The sequence below is a fragment of the Aquila chrysaetos genome, chromosome Z, assembly GCF_900496995.4.
Source record: "Aquila chrysaetos chrysaetos chromosome Z, bAquChr1.4, whole genome shotgun sequence".
In the NCBI taxonomy this organism is placed as follows: domain Eukaryota; kingdom Metazoa; phylum Chordata; class Aves; order Accipitriformes; family Accipitridae; genus Aquila; species Aquila chrysaetos.
This window is the reverse complement of record NC_044030.1, coordinates 10,575,699-10,597,958: the sequence shown is the minus strand read 5'-3', so window position 1 is coordinate 10,597,958 and position 22,260 is coordinate 10,575,699. Positions and strand designations below refer to the sequence as shown.

Below are 22,260 nucleotides of genomic sequence, written 5' to 3'. Positions count from 1 at the left end.
CCCTGTCCCATCATTTAGGTCATTAATAAAGTTGTTAAACAGTAGTGGCCCTATTACTGTCTGCTGGTGTAGTCCACTAATGTCTGCCTTCCAGTTGGAATCTGTGGCATCACAACCCTTTGAGCCCAGCAGTTCAGCCAGTTTTCAGGCCACTTTGCTGTACATCTGCCTAGCTTGTACCTCATCAGCTTGTCTAGGAGGATGTTATAGGAGACAGTGTTGAAAGCCCTCTTAAAGTTGAGATGAACCACATTAAAGCTCTCGTCTTGTACACCAGGCCAGTCATATCTTCATAGCAGGTGTTGGGTAGGTTAAGCATGACTTCCCTTAAGTCTGTGCTGACTTCTCATTACCATGTCTTTTGTGTGTTTGGAAGTGCTTTCCAATATTTGCTCAATCACCTTTCCAGGGATTGAGGTGAGGGTCACTGGCCTGTAGTTCCCTGTATCTGCCTTCTTGAAGACACAAGTGACACTTGTTTTCTTCCAGTCCTTGGGAACCTCCCCTCATCACCATAATAAGGATAAGATAATTGAAAGTGGCATTACAGTGGCATCACCCAGCTCCCTCAGCACTTGTGAGTTCATCTCATCATGGATTTATGTCTGTCCAATTTGTCAAAATGCTCCCTAACCTGGTCCTCCCCCACTGATTGTGAGCTTGCCTTGTTCCAGACGTTCCTACTGAGCTCAGGGACCTGGGATTCCTGAAGGCTGGTCATCTCAATAAAGACTGAGGCAAAGAAAGTACCGAGTACCTTGGCCTTATCTGCATCCTTTGTCATCAGATCCTCTGCCCCATCAGGACTGCATTTTCCTTGTTCTTCATTTTGCTGCTGATGTACCTGTAGAAGCCTTTCTTGTTGCTTTTCTTATACTTTGCCAGATTTGGTTCCGTCCCACTAAACCCATCCCGGCATGCTCAGGCAGTGTCTCTGTATTCCTCCTGGGTTAACTGTGCCTGCTGCTGCCTTTTTTATTCTTCCTTTTTGTATGTGAGTTTAGTCAGGAGCTCTCTGTTGATGCATGTGGCTCTCCAGCCACCTTTGCTTGATTTCCTGCTTATGGGATTGACCAGTTTTGGGGCTGGAGGGGTGTTCCTTGAAAATCGTCTAGTTCTGCTGGATGCTGCCCCAGGGCCATGTGTCTTCTTCCTAGCGGACCCCTGAAGAGGCCAAAGTCTGCTCCCTGGAAGTCTGGGGTTGTGATCCTGCTTTTTGCTTTGCTCCCTCCTCTCAGGATCCCAGACTCCACCAGCTCATGGCTACTGTGGGCAAGGCAGCTCCCTACCTTCACATCCCTGATCAATTCTTCCTAAGTTCAGCAAAGCATCTCCCCTTGTCAGCTTATCAGTCACCTGTGTCAGGCAGTTGTCATCAATGCACTTCAGAAACCTTCTAGGTGATGGCACCTCTGCTGTGTTGTCCCTCTAGCAAATACCTTTGTGATTCAAGTTGCCCTTAGGGACCTGTGAACATGAGGCTTCTTCCAGTAAATCCCTGTCCTTGTGTGCAGAAGAAGTGCTTGAAGAACACAGGAATGTTGTTTTCCACCTAGGACAGTAGGATTGCTAGTTGGGTTGAACTGTCTCCTAACTGTTTCACAATTCACCCATTTATGAAGCTGTTCTCCTGGCTTTTGGGAAGTCTGTGGTTCTTTTCCCCCAGTCACTGCACTGAATGGGGAGGTTATATTGCATAGTAGATGTGTGTTAAATCACGGAACCATATGGTTCTTAGGCCAGGAAGCTTTTAGGTACAAGTGGTTGTCTGCCACATGCTTCATAAGTGGGCCATCAGCTCTCAAAGGCTGAGCTTAGTCGTTGTCTTGTTCAAAGGAACTGCTTTCTTTTCTATTGCACTGTGTGCATGTGTGAACATGCGTGCATCACGTAGCTCTTTTCTAGTCTCCTAGTTAAAAGAACTGACTTAAACCTAGCATGGCTTTCAGCTTGCCATCAGTGCTCTACCCACAGCCAAGCTGCTGGCTGAATGCAGTTTCCCATCTTTCATAACGGTGGTAACTAGAACTGCTGTCTCTAGTATTTAATCTCTCAAACTCACAATAGGATAGGTTAATGCCATGGTATCTTACTGAAAAGACAGAGTGCTTGTCTCCTTTTTGCTTTTACTCTGGGGTTTGATGGTGTAGAAGCACATACAGCAATGCATTGGTGTGCTTGCTTACAGTTGCCTTCATTTGTAGAAATAGGATTTTATTGGTAAGGCTGCTTTAATGATATCTTACAGTGTAGCTGCTCTAGTACTGTTGTAAAACAGTACTTGGTGGTCTCTTTATGATCCACAACTTCCTGGTACAGTGAGTTTTTCTGGAATTGACAATCCCCATCTCTTCTGAACAAGATGAGGGATAGCTAACACTTAGGACAAACGCATCAACATAACTATCTTAGTACTGTTACTTTTTAAATCTTTACATCTGGTAAAACTGAACATAGCTTTTACTGTATAACAGTATTATTACTCTGTGCTTCTTATTGCAACTTAATGGAGGGAGGGGTATACTTTGAAGTTGGATTCGGCGTTGCACAGCTTTCATAATCTTTTCAACAGGATTGCTTCATACTTAATGAGACAGAGTATTGAAAACAGATATTTAAAATGTACGCAGAGGAACTTGGTTCTTCAGCTGGTTTTCAGAAGGGTGAGTCTTGGCAATAACTTGTCAGCCATGGTGGAAAAAGTTATGCTTGGTGGTTGGAAAGAATCCTCTGGGCTGCCTGTGCTGGAATACCTCAAACCTACCCAAGTTGCTGGATGCTCTCAGAGCTCCTTCATGGGGAGAAGGGGATAAGCAGGCTGATTAAGAAGCTCTCTTTTTACAGCTGTGTGGGCACATCATTGTCCTGTCAGTGCCTCAGGGGTTTGTGATAAGCCTCAGGCAGCATGTCCCTGTAATTAATGATGGGAGGGGCAGAGGATAAAGAGGCTTTCCTGTTGACACACTGTGATCTGGGAGACATCAGTTCCTCGTTAACCTGCAAACTGTTGTCCTAGTGTCTTCTAGCATTGTGGATTACTCTTATGGTATCTCAGACAGATTGTCTGGCTGTCACACTAGCCAGTCTCTTCCTTATCTGAGTGGAGAGGCTGGTTTCTGTAAAGTAGGTCAGGAGACAAGGCAGGAGCTCTTACGGTGCAGTGAGACTTAACTCAGGACTGCTACATGAAAATCTACTTGCAACACCTAAACTGCATCTTTGAGATTGTAACTTGCATGTGCTTTCAGTCTGCAGAAGACAATATACCAATTAAAAATGGCATTTGATCTTGAGTATATCTCAGAAGTAACTTCACTGAGGCTTGGTCTCTGCTGACCTTAAGCAAGATCTTAAATGCTGAGCTCTCCTGACTTTTTAAGCTGTGGGTGACTTGACTGCCTGAGCCCGGGTTGTAGTGCAGCTGAGATGCCAAGCTCTTGTGGCTGGGGAGAGCTACTCCCATCACTAGGATGACATGGGGCAGAAAGCTCCAAACTCCACCTTGGAGGTGGTGGCAGCTGCAGCCCTGAGGTAGAAGCTGAGTGAATTCACTCTTACTAAGAATTTACTCTTAGTAAGTTATTGAAAAACTGTGGGGAACCTGTTTCTCCTCCAGTTACTACAGGCAATAACCAACAGTAAGGTAGCTACTAGCAATACTGTAACGACCAATTGAAGATGGAAAACAAATCCAGTGAGCTGCAACTCTTTTAATGAGTTAGCATTCCCAATGCCAGTCCAACTTAAATGGTTTATTGACAGATGAATTTATGCGACATGTTTTATTTTCTAAATTGGGAGGGGTGGAGTATGAAAAGAAGTATTGCCTTCGGCTGTAGGTGATATTATAATGCCAAAACTGTTGATTCTCAGCCAGATATTTCACAGAAATCATGAAGTATCTGTCTGAATAAGCATGTAGGTGACATGGTTAGTGGAACTAGCTGAAATTGTTCTGAAAATAAAGGCAATAATCCAAAATTCATACAACAGGCAAGGAAAGACCTTAACCAAGAGCTGTATTTAGAGTGGTCCTCAAAGCATAAATTCCTTTGGAGAACATCACTGCCTGACAGCCGTGTTCAGAGCTTCTACACTGCTTCCTCTATGAAGCAATAAGCAGTAGGTGAGAAGTTACTCTCGAAGTGAAAGTGGTGGTGTCTCTAACCCCTAAAGATGGGCTTCTCCTGGACCCAGATTTGTGGTTTTATGTGTCTTAGGTTGAAGAGAACTATACCAGCATGTGGGAGCAAAGACGTTGCAAAAAATGTGTTGTACTCTACTCTCCAGGAAAACGAACAAAATGTAAATAGCAACTGGCTTTACTTGCTTCTAGATAATACCCTTAGGTTAAGGAGTGCAGACCCTACTGTGACGATGACAAGCTTTCTGCCTGTCTTGGAAAAGAATAGTTGCAGTGGTCTGTAGTTTTATTAGTGATGGGATGGCTTACAGTACTGAAGCACATGCTTGAATCCTGATTCTTACTCTTAGTCTGTGCTCTAACCTGAAGCTGAATTTAAGTCTGAAAAAAACAAGCTCTTTTAAACCACCCTAATGCTGCATATCTGATGAGAGTAGCTGGTAGCCTCTCAAAGCCAAAGCACTAGCAAGGGGTGAAGCTTCTCTCTTTCATGTCTACCAGAAAAGCTGTTACTGCACTGGTTCAGTGCCCTGTCCTTAGGGGAAAGTGTTGCCTTACACTGCTTGAATGGAACTTGCTGCATCCTCCTGAAGGACCTCTTAGGGTATAAAAAAAACTATCTTAAAGTCTGTCTGCATAGTTGCCCTCACTTTTCTGGTGAGCTTGAATGATGTGATGTGTTCCTTGAAAGGAATATGCTGCAGTGCAGGTGGTGCTCAAGGGCAGAGAAGCCCCTTCCCCCTCAGTGCTGCAGATGGTGTTAGCAACAGCTACTTTTGACTAGCTCAGTGGTGAAAGTGCTGACATGTGGGAATGGCAAGTGATAGACTACCCCAGACAATACTCAAACCCATGCTTATCTGGGTAGAACTGGCACGCTTGCTGTAGCTTTTTAGATGCCAGTGTAAGGCCAATTGTAAGTGAAAATCTTGGATACTGCCAAGATGAAGCTGTGTTTTGGATTGTTGCCAAGAAAATCCCTGGAAAATTTTAGTCAATACCAATTATTGCCAGTGATCAGCTTGGCCTCTTAAGGATTTGTATGCTGACTTTCAGTGTGCTGACTAGCTTGCTCCTGGATCACTACGCTTTACCTAAAGAATCTGTGCCAAACACCTGTGTGTGCCACAGTGGCTGTCAGGAGCCTGGGCCATATAAATAAGGGGTGTTTCTATAGATTAATTAGTCTTTAGATATCATGCCTTGTTTCTTCCCCCCATCAGTCTCTGTAGATAGCTTTCATACTGTGAGGAAGTACTGCATGACTGCTTTTCCTCGCTTGTTGTCCTTAAAGCAGGAAGAGAAGTGGTCATACTGTGTGCTTTTTGGTTTTTTGTTTTGTTTTGTTTTTTTCAGCAGATACACACTTTATTTGTTTTACCCCTCTGGAAGCAAATGCCTTTCTGCTGGAATATGTCTTGTTTATCAGCAAACATGGTGGAGGGCTATCCCTTAAATTGTACCTACGTAAACTAACTCTGAGAGCCTCTCCAAAAGCACACTCCTCCAGCTTTTCCAGGGTTTGAGATGAAAATATGAGTTCTCCCCTTTGCATATCTCAGCCTCCTTTACTTGCACAGTGATATCTCATCAGTCTGACTTGCTCTTATGAAACCTCCACTGATCTTGTGTGGGGAAATGCTAATGCAACTCATCTAAAACAGTGAGCATGAAGAAACCCACATCATAGTGCAATATGGAAGTGTATTCTTGCTTGTTTAAACAAAGTATTCAGCAGGATACTACAGTGCTTTCCAGCCCTCTATCATCTCTTTCCTTCATGTTTCTTCTCTCTGCTGCTCCCCAGTCCTTTGCGTCTGTTCACTTTGTATTGGGTTGGTGTGGCAAGGCTTTGGTAGCAGGGGGGTTACAGGGGTGGCTTCTGTGAGAAGCTGCTAGAAGCTTCCCCTATGTCCGACGGAGCCAAGGCCAGCCGGCTCTAAGACGGACCCACCGCTGGCCAAGGCCGAGCCCATCAGCGAGAGTGGTAGCACCTCTGGGATAACATATTTTAGAAGGAAAAAAAGTTGCGGGACACACAGAAACAGCAGCTGGAGAGAGGAGTGAGAACATGTAAGAGAAACAGCCCTGCAGACCCCCAGGTCAGTGCAGAAGGAGGGGAGGAGGTGCTCCAGGCACCGGAGCAGAGATTCCCCTGCAGCCCGTGGGGAAGACCATGGTGAGGCAGGCTCTCCCCCTGCAGCCCAGGGAGGTCCACGGTGGAGCAGATCTCCACCTGCAGCCTGGGGAGGACCCCACGCCGGAGCAGGTGGGTGCCCGAAGGAGGCTGTGATCCCGTGAGAAGCCCGCACTGGAGCAGGCTCCTGGCAGGACCTGCAGACCTGTGGAGAGAGGAGCCCACGCTGGAGCAGGTTTTCTTGCAGGACTTGTGACCCCAGGGGGACCCACGCTGGAGCAATGTGCTCCTGAAGGACTGCACGCCATGGAAGGGACCCACGCTGGAGCAGTTCATGAAGAACTGCAGCCTGTGGGAAGGACCCACGTTGGAGAAGTTTGTGGAGAACTGTCTCCTGTGGGAGGGACGCCACAGTGGTGCAGGGGAAGAGTGTGATGAGTCCCGCACCTGAGGAGGATGAAGCGGCAGAAATAACATGTGATGAACTGACCGTAAACCCCATTCCCCATCCTCCTGTGCCGCTGGGGGGAGGTTAGGTAGAGAATCCTGCAGTGAGGCTGTGCCCAGGAAGAAGGGAGGGGTGGGGGAAGCTGTTCTGAGATTTGGTTTTATTTCTCATTACCCTACTCTGGTTGATTGGTAATAAATTAAGTTAATTTTCCCCAAGCTGAGTCTGTTTTGCCCGTGACAGTAATTGGTGAGTGATCTCTTCTGTCCTTATCTCGACCCACGAGCCTTTTGTTATATTTTCTTCCCCCTGTCCAGCTGAGGAGGGGGGAGTGATAGAATGGCTTTGGTGGGCACCTGGTGTCCAGCCAGGGTCAACCCGCTACACACATTTAAAAAATACTACTGTTTGCTCTCAAAAACATCTCAGCCAAATTGGCACTTCAGTGACACTGGCTACCTAGATAACTGATGCAGCTAAACCTACTTTTGAAGTGAGATCAGGGAAAAAACCTGCTGCATGGTATGTCTGCAGAGCTTTAACACAAAGCCATATGTTTCTAGGAGAAAGCAGTTTAGTTTGGACAAGCTTAACAAACTGTTCCATCTGTAATCAGATATAAATCTGGCTTTTTGGATTGGGAATGACTCCTAGTCATATGCTGGATTCAAGTTTTCCTGCTCATGGTCTGAATTGAATCCTGGCTGCTGCTTTGCTATTTAGAAGGTCAGAGCTCAGGTTCTGAAAATGAAGCTTTAAACAAAACACTGGGTGTGTTAAGCTTGTTCATTAACAAGGTGCTCTTTAGCATGTTAAAATGGGTAATGATGTTCCTGTGCACACAGCTGCAGAACCCTTCTGATGATAATTCAAGTCTTATAACAAACAATATTATTGGAAGAAACTCCTTACAGATGGATGTGGAACTTAAGAGCTAGAGGAGAGTAACTGGAGACTTGTCTCAAAAGGCCTATGTTTTTCTAAATGTTTCTGCTTCTAGCTTCTAGAATCTAGCTTCTACCATTTGTGGAGATCTTTGAAGATAGAGTGGAGTTGGTGCTTGTTGCTTTCTACTGAGAACTGTAGAAGGAAGAAAGAAGCTTTAGCTCTGCTAAAGGATGCAAATCTAAGTCTGCCCAAATGTTAAAATCCATGCTTTCCTTTGGGTCAAAAGCACTTTTCTACTACTTTCTACAGCTTAAACATAACTGAACTAATCTTACTGGACAGTTGCCAGACTGGCTTTTTGCTTAGGAAGATGGTTAAGGCTTTCTGTGAGGACGCTAGTGCTTTGTAAACAGATGTAGAAGCTAACCTTGCATCTGGAACTGTTTCTTCCAAGAGAACAGTTCATCCTGTGGATGTGTTAAAATACCTCTTTGCATTTAAAATACCTTGCCACAGTAAGGGAGCTATAAGATGGGGCCAGCATCCAGTTACTCTTCGCACTTTCCTTTCTGTTCAAAGCATACTAGGAAGTACGTGTCAGGCTGGTGAGCGTTAATAAGACAAAAGTATGTCTTATCCCTTTACATTTTGCCTAATTAATGTCTGCTCCAAATAACAACCCATTTCATCTGCCTTATGACCTTTTGTGCACAAAGTAGCAGAGGAACATGGTTTATTACTAATATTGAAGGACTTGTCTTAGCTGCTGTAAAACATCAGTGAGACGCCACTCACGATCCTCATTTTTAGAGTGTAACCTGAACCACATTTAGCTTTAGTGTGATACTGCACAGTTCCCCTTCCAGACTGGGAGAAGAGGCCACCCTCTTAAGGACTCTGTGAGAAGACAGACATATAGCCAGACTGTATGAACAGATGGTCTGATGTGGTACTTGACACCTTCTTGTGACAGCCCCCTTTACCCCTGTGCACAGGAAGGCTGAAACTGAGCTGTATTGTAACCGAGTCCCTAAAGACTTCAGCAACAGAGGTGGGAGATGGCTTATTGCTCTTGCTGAAAATGCTGTTGGCAGGAAATGCTTCTATGCCCACATTCTTGCTCTGGTTAGCTTAACTGTGGTGACTTATGGGAAAACAAACCACAAAGTAAAATAATCCATCGTATAAAACTTGGGTGTTACCCTCAGGAAAGAGGTGGGAATCCCATGACCTGCATGAGAAGGCTTGGCAAGTGTTTGTATCAATCATGTAGTGTCTCTGTGAACCTTGTTCCAGTGTTTCTCTGTCCAGGCAAAGTGCAAAGAAACACTATTCCAAGTATGATACTTTATAAGCAAGAATGCTCCCAGGTCTTGAGTGGTACCAAACTGCATGCCATTATGGTCAGCTGCTGCATGTGAAATTCTTATTATTTCAGACCTACAGAGTAGAAACAGTAGTTCGAGTGATGAACTCCAGAACAAAGTCATCAGACTCATGACTTGGCAGCATGCTGTACTCTGACACCTATTTAAAAAGATCATGAGAGCAAATTGATCCAGTCTTTACCTAGTGGCTTTTTGGTGAGATGGGCAGAATACCAGTGGTACTACAGGAACTGTAGAGGTGAGGCTTGGGCCAGGTGTGGTATGCATGCCCCATTAGAGTTAGGGGCTTTCCACCCAATGCTGCAGGACCCACAGACTTGCTGCATAATACCCTCCAGGGCTAGGAAGTAAAAATCTGGGCTTGTGTCCTCAACAACCAGCACTGTCCCTCCTCTGCTGACACATTTCCAGGTAAGAGCAAGAAGAATTGCTTCTGATTTGAGCTTAGTCTTTGTTGCTCTCAAAATAGCCTCAACCTTGCAGTCTGATTCTAGATGATTAATGTAGTGGAAAACACTGACCTTTTCTCAGGGTATAATCTTGTTCCTTCTGAGTACACCCACACATACTGTACTGTCCTTCCTGTTACTGGAGAAGGATGTCAGGAGCTGGTGTACATGTAACCACTTACCCTTTCCCAGGAGGGTAAGTCCAGCCTTAGAAGTTGATTTTCACAGTTCTTGTCAAACTACAACTTAGCACTCTCTTGTTTGTGGATCAATGTAGAAATGTGGTACTTCCTCCCAGGAACGAATAGGGGTTTTGGAGTTTGTTAACTATGGGGGTTTTGTTTGATTTTTTTTTTTTTTTTTTTTTTGACCTTGTAGAGCAAGACTGCTGTCTTATCCTCCCTTCCCTGCGGTGGCCAGAGCATTTTCCCTTCTCTCCAGTCTGGATCCCCCACTTGGGTCACTCTTGCCTTAAAGTAGCTGCCCAAAGACAAGTGCAAGAGGAGGACACACGCAGTATCTCATATATACCTCAGATATGTGTGGAGTAACAAAGGTGACCTGTAGTAAACAAAGTATGATGCTGATGCCTGGTAGAGAATGAAACTGAACATACATAAAGGGGAAACAAATGCCTTTTCTTCCCTTGTTCTCTACCTGAAGAGAAGTTTAGGTAGTTGTCTGGAGCTGGTATTGGGTAATAGTCTTATGCAGACTGACATTTCACTACAGAAATGCTCAGTGAAGTCTTTTAATAGGATACTATGCTGTCAGTGACAGATGAACTGATCTAGATGGACTAGAGGATGGAAATGTACTTTCTTTCTATGCAGAGCTGACCTGTACAGGCCAGTGGCAGAGAACTCTATAAACAAAAAAATACCTGCTTTCAAAACTTGCTGGGATGAGACAAGTAGTGCTATGAACAGGTCTGTGAAAGCCAAGTTAATGCAAGCTTTTATAGTGTTCTTGGGAACACTTATGTCTAAACCATTTTAGTCTTCCAGTCACCAGCAGCAATTCTGCTATGGCTTATTGTTCTGTACTGAAGGTACAAAGGTAAGCGTTGTTGCAGAAACCAGCTGCAGTTGTGTGGAATCATTGTCCTCTTGACATGACTGTGTCTGTGGTTACGTGTCTCTCTGGGAAACAGATGGCAAAAAGCAATGGAACTCCTTGAAACACAGGGAGAAAGGCACAGCACTCCAAATTTCAGAAGTGAAGCAGTGAGGCTGTAGTAGTAGTACAGGCCTGACTGTAAGGTCCGTGAGTTAGGGAGGGATATTTGGGGTTAAGTGCACCACTTGTGTCTAAACAGCAACATTTCTAAATGTCTCTTGGTGTCATCTAATACTTGTTGAATGAGAGCCATGTGCTTGCAACATCAGGTGGTTTTAGGCTAACCCTTTCCAGAGATGAGCTTATCTGTGTTCGGAAGACCTAGCTGAACCACCTCTTCCACTTCCTTCATGGACTACTGCTTAGATAGCAGAGCTATCTGGGTAAGCTGTATACTTGCTAAGCCAGGATAGGTGAAAACTAACATTCAGTTTGTAGAAGCTGCAGTATTGACTAGCTGCACTTAAGTCAGCAGAAGACCGCATGATCTTCACTTGACAATAACCAATACCTACATAATTTTAGACCCTTTTTTAGCCTTCAGGGATTGAATCCTGGATGCTTTCTTTGGTGTGCACTACTCCATTAGGGGAGGCTGCCATCCAGAAGGCTGAATACCAAGCCCCTGGGGTTTTACTTTATGTGGATCCAAGCTGCTCTGTAAATCCAGAGTCTTGGAAAATCTTCTGGGAGGATGAAGGAGGGAGAAGATGACATCAGCTGGAAACTTCCCAACTCATTTTGCATCTCACATGCAGACTTCAAGTTTATAAAATTCATCTGAATTTTAAACTTGGATGAATTGAACTTCTTGATAGATTTAGTATCTGTTTCTGGGCAGGCTAACTAGTCAAGGTGCTTGGACTGCATAATACAGTAGAAGAATGTGAAACTGCTTCCTTACCAGATAGCAGCCTGCATAGTTGGCAGGGCTCATGCATTTCCAACACAGGCAGTTAGTTCCTACTTGCCCTGCACTGTAGGATACAAAACGTGCTACTGGAGTCATCTGGTCTCATGTACTCATAAATTTGGGTGTCTTGAGGAATCCTACAAACTCCACAGGAATACGTGAAGAGTCTGCCTGCAGGTGATTGTACAACTGTGCACAAAAGCCTAGTACTTAACCAGTAGATCATGAAGCTGAAGGTCTGAATGTCATACTATATCTGCTGTAGGTTGTGATCCAGGCCTTGCTAGACCTTCAGCTGACCTGCTTCAGCAGATGACAAAGCTATGAGACTGGCCTGAGGAGGTGAGGGACACAGGCTAAGGACCTTTGCTCTTGGATACTCTCTAAGACTTGAAGAGTGTCTTGACAGAACCTGTCCTCCATTCCATCTGCCTGGCTGCCAGAAGCAGCGTCCTCTCCTCCCTGCTGTGGGACTGCTCGGATTCATGGCAGGCTGACTGTACTGTGAGTAACAGGCGCTGTGATGAAAAGGCTTTTTTCTGTGAAGAGCTTTGTTAGCAGTAGGTACCTGCTGGGACTTGGACTGTGCTGATCTCTGATAATGCAGATAGGTACTTAAAACAGTGGATGAGCAGCTACGTGGCGCACTTAAAGGTGAAGCTGATGCATGAGTCTCTGGCACTGAAGTCAGACTCTTTGTTACATAAAACAATTAATACTAGTCAGTATTTCAAATGCTTGTGGATATGATAACTAGACCGACAGGTAGAAATGCCGATGGCTGCAGATCTCCTTTCCTGCTAGGCTTTGCAGGACATACTGCTCTTTCTGTGGTAAAAGCAGACTAGAACAGATGATACAGTCTTGCTTCCCCAACTGCAAAAAATCCCCCAAGTCCCATGGAAGAAAGCTAGTGCCAATTAACGTGACAAGGAGGTCCTCTGCTGAAAGGATTACAGCCTGAGACAACTTAGATTGCTAGGCCATCTGCTGAGACACTTCAAAGCCTACCTGTTTCTAGCAATACCGTAAGACTTCAGCAAACTGATCCTGCCTGCTGATAAATGAAGGTTCAGTACTCATAAGCGTTGTTCCTTGTGCAGTTAGCTAAGAGGCCCCACCCATTAGGAAGGACAAATATCTAGCTTCTAACTTGCTCTTCAACTGCTAAAAACTAGCTAAATAGCAGGGCATGATTCCAGCTGTGACTGCCGGGAGGGTTCTGCCATCGCAGATGAGGCAGTATAGCACAGTAGTACTTTCAATGTATGCATCCTTTGTCCTTTCCCCCCTACCACAGGTAGCAGCCCTCCTGCTCCTAACCAGAGTTGCTCTAGAAGCTTTACTTGATCTAGATCTGGGGTGTTTCATCCAAGGCTGAGATCAGGTAAAACTATCACAGCCTTTATTTTAAGACCTGAGACATTCCACAGGACCCATGACTGCAAGAACACACTCAAGTGGACTGAAATGGATTCCAGCCTTCACAAACCTCTGCCCTGCTTAAAAAGTGCAAGACATGCTAGTATGATATTGTTATCTCCCAACAGAATTGGTGAGGAAAGTCACTAACTTCATGCAAGTGGCTGCAATGTCCATGTTTTGGTCCTTTCTCCAGTTGTTCTGACACCTTGATGCAGAGTTTTCGTATTTCAAGCAGATTCCATCACATTCTTTAAGCTCTCTTTTGGAAGGTTTTGTTAAAAGTTTTTGAGATCTTGTGTGCAACCAGGCTTAAGCTGTTTTCACAGGTTAATTCATTTCCATAGTGGAGGCTTAGAATTTGACTGGCTGCAGTTCTGGCACAACTTGTCTTATACTAATGCTTATTGCACATGGGCAATGAAGAGCTGTCTTTTCCTTTTGGAAACAGGAACAGATTTGTCTACAGCTACTGCGGTGTCCCCGGGTTTGCTTTGCTCTTTGCTGAGCCAAATTCTCCTGTCTAACTGAACTGCAGATTTTCTGAAGCCATCTCCTGTTGCTAATCTTATCCTGTCGTCTGCTTATTCTGTTTGTGTAACTCCAACAGAACTCCTTATCTGCTGAGTTATTGTAGCGTTGCTTCTTCCTGTTGTACACGCTCCTGCTATGTGGAGTCTGAGCCATGTGCTTGCGTTGTCAAATCTGTCTACCTCCTGTATGAGCTGGCAAGCTGTGCCGTGCTCATCCTGCTCTTTTGATCTCTTGAGAGAGCATATGAGTGCCTACCTTCCAATTCTTTCTCACTTGCCAGTTAAATCTGAAGTCTCTCATCTGTTGGCAACCACTTCTAAGCATTATCTGGGAGAATGCATCTAACCTCTCTCTTAGTAGACAGTAGTTTAGGTCACCACTTTCCAAAAATGTCTAGGCTAAAGCATTCTTGCTAATTCATAAGGCAATCCTCAAGGTAAAGAGTAATACTACCGCAGTTGTGCAGGAATGCAACAGGCAGAGGACTGTCTGTAAAATCCCAGTACTCCCATGATGGGTTTGTGACAAAGACTGGTAGGAGCTTAGACCTGGTCTTAGCCACTGGCAAATGCAGACCTTTGTAAGTGGCTTTAAGTTGAAGCTCTCACCTGTAATTCTGAACCCTTGAACAAAGGAGGACTTCTGTTGAAGACAGGGACTACCCTTGTCTGGCTGGAACATAAACCACAATTGCATAAGGAATACTGATGGATAAAAAGGATCTTACCCAAACAGGATTGCTCTGCTAAGATTACATGTTTCATTTAGCCACTTAAGAATTGTGTGAAGCTGGGGCTAAGCAGTAATTCTAAAACTAAAACACTTCTAGTTAATGTGTTGCTTAGCTGTAGCGGTTTCTCTGTCTACCAACTAGAGGAACCTTTGTCCTTACAAGGGAAACACTCTATGGATAAATCTATTCTTGTACTACTAGTTAAAAGAAAAAAAAAAAAAAACAAAAACCACAAAAACCCAAAGTCCTCACTTTGAAAAGTAGAGCCATGGATCTTTGGGACTTTCTAACACTGTTGTCAGATGTTCCTAAATGTTGTACAACTTGTCACATGCTGTCAGCTCCCTCTGCTACAAAACCAGAGCAGAGAACACATGTGAAGTTGCTGTGGTATTTATGCAAAGTAACCACTAGCTGTATGGAGTAGTTGATCTGTGTCAAAGTGTGAGACTCAAAGGTGTGGGAATGTACCAAGTTGGCTATAAAGTGGGTTTGTTTGGTTTTTTTTCCCTGCTGCTGAGTCAGTTTCAAGGAATTACAGAATTCCCCAAACCCTTGTGCATCTCTTCCTAAAATAGCCACTTGCTGGTTCTTTTAGCCTCTGTCTTCCTAGGCACTGGATGATACTCATGTAGTTGGGAGGATGGGAATGAGGACCTCCCCAAGCAAAACACAAGTGTTTTCACTGGCCTTAGGACTCCAAAAGGGAGGTGTACATAGGCACTGGTGCTGGAGTGTATGATCTGTGATTGTCCTGTAGTGCTGTGATGGCAGATCAGTCTCTGACTGCTGTCAATGTGTGGAAGTTAGTGGACGGGATGGGAAGCCTCTGATAAAAGTTTGCCCTCCTTACTCTACTGTAGGAGTCTCCAGAGGAGAAGGCTGACTGCATTCCTGTCAGCTGAAATGCTGCCATTTTGCCTGAAGCCTGTCTTATAAGTAGGTCTCTCGATTTGCCTAGCTGTTTTGTTTTCAGAGTTGTTTGTCTCACCAGGAGCTGTTGGTTCAGCAATACTTCCACTTCCTCATGAATAGAAACCAGGTTGCGCCACGCTAAGGGGAGGTATGGTGGTAATGTGCTTTCTCTTCAACTTGTGGGGCAGTAGAACAACCTAATGCTCAAAGCCCAGACCTTAGCGGATTGCCCAGGTGTCCTGGAGAAAGGTTATCCTTGGAGCTGCTGAAATAAATAGCCTTTGTAAATATATCAGTGAAACTTGTCAGTGGCATCTTTGACAATACTGTGCTTCACAGTGAATCTGTTCACTTATTAAAAACTTGTTTTTTCTCTCCGATACAGGATCTCAGTCTACCCAATGGCACACCTGTGGACACTTCTAGCCCAGCTTCCTCCTCATCTCTCCTCAACAGACTGCAGCTGGATGATGACTTGGATGGGGAAACTAGAGATCTCTTTGTTACTGTTGATGATCCCAAAAAACACGTGTGCACAATGGAGACATATATCACATATAGGGTTACAACAAAGGTACAAAGCAACATTCTCCATTCATAGTACTTTTCTTTGGGGAGTTTTTTAGGTCATATTCTGCATGTCTATGCCTTGCATTGTATTTTCTTATCTTAAGGACAAGAACTTAGTGTCTTTCAGTACCTTGTGAATGTGTTGAAGGTATGACTTCTCTTAGCAGAACTGTTACTACTTCAGTGAATGAAAATATGCAAAATTTTAATGTCAGTTTAGATTTGTGTGTCTGACTCTTAAATAGAACTGTTTGTAAGCTTGCAAGGCCAGTTTCTTTCATTAACTTGAACGTTTGTTCATATAAAGTAATCTGACACCTGTTTGGTTTGAGTTACCTCCCCTGAAGGGGAATGTGCCTTGTTGATTCACTGTTAATCATCTCACATTTTGTGTCTGTCATGTTCTGAAATGCTTTAAGCTTGTTGCTTGAAGTGTTTACCACACTTCCTCTATCAGCAACTAAATCATAATCTTGATCCTCAACTATACACTAGCTTCCGTGCAGTTGTTGGTACAGAAGGCTGTACAGCTGCTACTAAAACTAAGTAGCCTAAGAATGCTGCTGCTTACCAAAAGCAACATGCTAGAGATTTTTTCAGCATGTGTTGTAGTTCAATCATTAATGCAGTCTAATTACACTAATAGGAAAAGTGATCTGAAAAGTCTACTGCACTCACAACTGGAATGTTAATTTCTGTTAACCAGCTCATTCTCATTAGCATCAGCTCCTATGTGATGTTGACGTGTTTTAGGCACTTGTAGTTACCCAAGGCAAAGTGTTCACTAACTTCACTTGGAATATACTTGATCCACTTGTCCAAAAAGATTAACATTCCCTGGCCTACTTAGATGGCACTATCCACTGGAGAGAATATTTTCCTTTGAGATAAGGAAGTCTTTACAGGCCATAGATTTTTTTTTTTTTTTTTTTTTTTTTCCAGAATGTCTGTGCCAAAGTTCCACTTTCAGGCCTCACAGGAGAAAATGTGGTTTCTCTAAAATAGTAGCTACCTGTTAGGGCACACTTAACATAGGCCTGTCATTCTTTGTTGCTCTAAGTGTCTTAATCTTGCAACAAATGCTGTATCTTAACTACTAGAAAATACTAAGAAGTATTGCGGGAAACTTTTCTGTTTGGAGCAACTTAATCTTCAGCTGTTACGTGATCAGAAGGAATAGAAAGCACAAAATGAGGCACAACTTTCCACACCCAAATGGCTAAAACTGGCTAAAGTTATTTTTCCCTTAAATTAAGACCTGGTTATTCTGTCAACATAAAATACCTCTACGCAGTGGCACCCTAATAATGTTCCTCTTCTTGGAAGCCTTGTATGAACACAGGTTTCCCTTCTTAAAGCAGAACTCTTGACAGTGGGTCAGATATCTACTGTATTTAGATCAGATATATTACCCAACAGTGTCCTTTTTTAAATAAAAAAAAGCCTCATCCTGTACTTCTGATTTTGCATATCTACCTACTTGTCTGTGAATACTTGTTTTATTTGGGATCTCACTGTAGCATGTAAATCTGCTATATCATAGCATTACAATACTATTATGAAACAGTGCATAATTTATTCTTATCAATCACCATGAAAGCCTCACCACTTAGGGTTTATTATTCTTGTAAACTTTCGGCTAACCTCTAGGGTTAGCACCTCTAGCACTATCTACCATTGTTTAAAAAAGACTATTGGAAGACTAGCAGTATTAATGGTCTGACTCATTCTTGCCACACAAACAAGGCCTCTTTGATGGCAAACTAATTGCCCAATCAGCCGTTGTAGCTGAAAGCAGTAATTAAACATGGCAAAAAATCTGCACAGGAATAATCCCTAGACAGTGATGAGGATGAGCGTTGATGCTTGCACCACCAGGCTGTAGGTCAAATGTCTATAGCAGACCTTGCTCTTGTCATCAGTGTAAGGCCATGCTTCCCCCCACCTCCCATGCAGCCTTGCATGAGAAGGGTTTGGGACCTGTGAAGGACTGAAAGGGTCTTTGTGGTGACTCTGGATGAGGAGGCAGGGTTGGCTGCTTTTTTTCTTTCTCCACTGAAGAATGCTACTGGAACCTCAAACGTTTGGATAAACATAGGTCCTAGGATGAATTTTGCTGAAGACTTCCTTGCTGTGGAAAGCAGCATCACTAAGTGGAAGAGGGGAATGTAATTGCTAGTGCTGTAGTGCGCTTGTGGTTGTGACTGGACACCACTGTAGGGAAGAGGGTAACCTGACCACAGTCTTGTTTTTGTGTTGTGTGGTTTTTTTCTTTCTTTAGAAAGGTCCTTCATCGTAACAGCAAAAAAGAAGTCTTGCAGTATGCCCCAGACTTCTCATCTACTGATACCTTTGTCAACAGATGGTGGTGGCTGAGGAAGGGTCCAAAACATCTGGTCCAAAACAATGGCTTGCAGGGAAGCTGAAAAGAAAGCTTAGAGTTTACTTGGTTCTGCTTGTGCCCCGGCTTTCACAGCTTCCACTAAGACCCAGGTAGCATTTCCCAGACTGTCTTCTGGATGAACACGTTTGAAGAATGTAATGGGAATCCCCAGAATAAGGGGGACAGTGATTCAGACTGGGTCTCTTGACTCTGTCCCTGTCTTCTTCTTGCTAGCAGCTGTTTCCTTATACAGGGAGGCCAGTGAAACCAAAAAGGTGTGCTGGAACTTAACTGGTCTTGGCTGTGATGATTGAAGTGTCTTGGGTGTTCTTGATGATACACCTTTGTGCTCTTCAGATAGACAGATGTGCACTCTAGAGGGATTTTATCAAGCAGATCTTTCTGAGAAGGGAGGGGGAAAATAATGTTAGGTAGTCATCTCTCCCGAGGGAAACATAAGTAAGTGTACTTCTAACCTCACTTTTGTTGTACTTTCTAGGATGGCAAGGCCTTCTGTGCCTTTTCCCATGGAGATCTAAACAGCTGCATGCCGTTCCACAAAGTCAGGCAGTTGCTCTGCAGGCTTGAAGGGAGAGGCTTTCAAAGCAGTCAATAGTGAAGTGGAGGTCTTGTTTTCTTTTTCCTGTCCTTCTCCTCCTGCTTCCAGTGCCTGCATTGGGTGGGTTACCTGAGCACATGAAACAGCTTGATCCCTAGAGAGGAGCAGGTGTAAGTGCTATGATGTCTTCTTCAAACAGGCTAAACTATTTGAGGCAAATGAAACTATGAACTGCTAGGAACACCAGCCTTTCTCCCTTTCCCCTTCTGCCATCCTCCTCTTCTTCTAGTTGAAGATTTTTGCCCCAAACTTAAATAGTAACATGGAGGAGAATCCACAATCAGGTGTAGCGAGTAAGAGATGAGAACTAGGGTACAAAAATACTTTCATGTAGTCCTCACAGGCTAGCTTTTAAGTTTGGCTGCTGACTCCTTTCAAGAAAGACAAGAATCTTACACAAGACCAGGACTTGGTGGTTGCCTTAACATTGCCTCAAGTCAAAATTATTCCAACAACAGAGGTAAAAGTGTCTGTAAATCTGCCTGCTTTCCAGCAAGTAAAATTGAGCCCAAAATACTACGGTGATGACTTACTGGCACTGTGCTGGAGTCTTCAATAAATCCCTAGAAATGTCTTGCCTGTTATTTTTGCGAGGTTCACATCTGCCACATAAGTTTCTTGGCTTCCTTCCCACATGTCCTTGCAAGATGAGATTTATGGATCCTACTAAGAAAGCAGGAGGAATTAAACTGTGTCAAAACCACAGACATTTCACTTGCCATCCCTGGACAGTGGCAAGACCCTCTTCCCTTTTGTGTGCAGTCTGGAAAAAATAACTTGTGCTGAGCTAATGGACAGTTTGATCTGAGATCCAAATTCTATCAGCATTAGTGAGGTGTCATTAAAACCTTGAAGGGCTCTTATGTTCTGTCCAAATAGTCTTTGAAAAGCTTATTTGCTGTCTAGATTTGACAACCTGTACAGCAAACACTGAAATGCTGATGGCTATGATGTATTTTAATCTCCCTCCCTCTGAGGAACATACCTTGATATATGGAAGACTTTGCAAATCTGCTTGTGGTATAAAAGCAGCAGTAGCAGTTTGCTAGAGATGAATGATAACTAATGTAAAGTTTGTGCACTGAGACTTATCCTGCTTTTCTATGTCTAGACTAAATAGTACCTGTACAGTTTTCCTTAACTGTTAGCAGAATACTTGGTAATAAGGTTCTCAGTGCTAACAGATGGCAGACTTTACATTCATCCTCATGCTGCAGGATAAGACACTGTAGTGTGTATACATCCTGGTTACTCTCATTCACTCACTGTCTGATGACTTTTAAGAGGCCAGTGACAGCCAGTTCAGAAAAGCTCTCCCTACTACTAAGTCATTACTTTTTTTTTTTTTTTTTTTTTTTTTTTAAAAATTCCTGGTTGTCTCCTGCAAGGCTGGAGACATAGCTGCCCTATTAACAGAACAAAGCAGTCAGCACCGCTGGCTGATGAGGGTTGTCTACGTGCGTGTGAATTATCTTGTTCTACTGTAATGCCATTCAGTCTTTTGCTCAAAACAGGTGAAAATGGTTCATATGAAGTCTCAGAAGTTTCATTTATAGTGTGGCACTCTGACATGTTAAATAAGCTGTTATTATTCCAAGGTGTAGCTGAGCAAAGCACAAACCTGCAGTGGATATCTAGGTCTTGGTAGTCCCTCATCTACAAACACATCTGCTCCATTGGTGAGCATTCATTATGTTAGGCCATGGACTAATGTGTGTATCTCTTACTGTAGCTAGCAGGTCAAAGGAGGGAGGAGGTGAGCTTGATTTCTTCTTTTCTTTGTCTCTATGCCCTCCTTTACTAGAAACCAAACCATTTCATAGGTAATACCACATTAGCATGCTGTTTATAGTATACTAGAGCTACTGTTCTGTTGATAGTGTGTTAAGGCTGCTGGCTTCCCCCTAGAAAGAGATTTCTGGCATAGAACTTGTACAGGATCCCCAGTGGGGATTGGTGGGAGTAAAGTGCAGTAATTGAAGAGCTGGAGTCATCCAGAGAGCAAGTGAAGAGGTGGATTGCATTTGAAGGCTGCTACTTGACTCTCTCCACATATGTGGCAGTTGCTCTCAGTCTGGAGGTAAATACAAAATCTCTGCTGGAATTTAGCAGGTGGTTGTAGTGGCTAGGAGTTCCAAAGGAACCTAGTGCTGGACTCAGTGCCAGTTCAAAGCTAGGAGAGCTGGTGCGTTCCCCAGAATGCAGTGGCTTTGATGTCTAGCTGTAGACATGTAGTGTGCTGGCACTGCAGCATCACCTTCATTGCAAGATGCTCTTGATGCTGCAAGTAACCAGCAGTTCTCTAGTTCTCTAGGCTTCTCTGAGCTGTGCTTCTCGGTGGGACATAATGACAAAGGCCATCTACCTTTCAATCAGGGCTATTGCAATACCAGGCTCTTTAGCAGAGACTCCTAGTTGGTACACAGTTTCATTAGTGCTTTTAGGCAGTTGCAATACGTGCTGTGCAAGCAGCCCCACGCAGTCGGCTTTCCAGGCTATGGACTGTTCGAGGACTGGATAAAACATTTGCCAGCAGTTTCTCTGCATACCTATCTTCTGTCTCAAACTTGTAATGGCAAGTTTAACTCTGTGCCCTAAAGAATGAAAACTTTAAAGATTTAACTTAATGTACTGATATCTCTAATCAGGCATATACAAACTTAATGTAAACAAACTTGTTTCTTCCACTTGGGAATCAACAAAAACAGTACTTTGACAAACCTAGCAATGGTTTATGTTCTAATCTTTTAGCCTTGAAGGAGTGTAAGAAGCCTGTCACTTCTGGAATATGGGGCAGTGGTGAAACATTTTTTTACCCACAGTTAATGCACGTCATAGAATAAACAAGTCGTTAAATATCTTTGCTTTTACTTCTTGATGGCTAAAATAGCCTCATCCTTGGAATGAAGATTTCACACAGTCTTCCCTGCAAACTTGTAACTGGCAAGAGCTTTACATGGTGCACAGTACTCTTCTCTCCACAGACTCCTCCCATAAAGCTTATCTGAGCAGAACATGTAATGAACTGTGAATAAATCTTAAGAATACATCAGCTCCAAGTAGTCATTTTTTCTTATTGCTGGCTTTCCCACTGCTTGAAAGGCCAGAGGATCCTTCTGTCATGCTGGCTACAAACACAATTTTGGGCATGGAGTCCCCGTGCAAGGCTTGTCTGGCCTTACCCTTGCCAGTGATGGCTGTACTGCATTTGCTGCTAAGCTCTGAAGTGAGGGGTTTCCATGCATACTAAGTGTATCCTGTTGTTCTTTTCCAGACCACACGCGCAGAGTTTGATTTGCCAGAATATTCGGTCCGCCGGCGGTACCAAGACTTCGACTGGTTGAGAAACAAGCTGGAAGAGTCTCAGCCAACGCATCTCATTCCCGTAGGTAGTAAGCAAGAATCTGCTATTAAGGACAGTTCTGTATCTGTCTTCCAAGGGTGATTATTTTGGTGATATGTCTCTTTGGATTTAAATACAATACTTCATTCCATTCTAGCAGAGTGGGAAATGCTTCCCATTCTTGACTGATGATGAAGCTTAGACTTTTCTTGGTTGGCACACCTGAGAAGTGAGCTCTGGCAGCCTCCTGTAGGG

The 22,260-nt window shown here is 43.7% G+C and overlaps 1 protein-coding gene across 1 annotated transcript in view; it reads left to right on the top strand.

Annotated features, from left to right (window-relative positions):
* SNX30 (sorting nexin family member 30) overlaps positions 1-22,260 on the top strand; it is a 53,550-nt gene that overhangs the window by 6,092 nt on the left and 25,198 nt on the right. The window contains exons 2-3 of the mRNA XM_030004359.2: positions 15,476-15,664; positions 21,937-22,047. Coding sequence (XP_029860219.1) covers positions 15,476-15,664; positions 21,937-22,047 — 300 coding nt within the window. The remainder of the gene's footprint in view (positions 1-15,475; positions 15,665-21,936; positions 22,048-22,260) is intronic.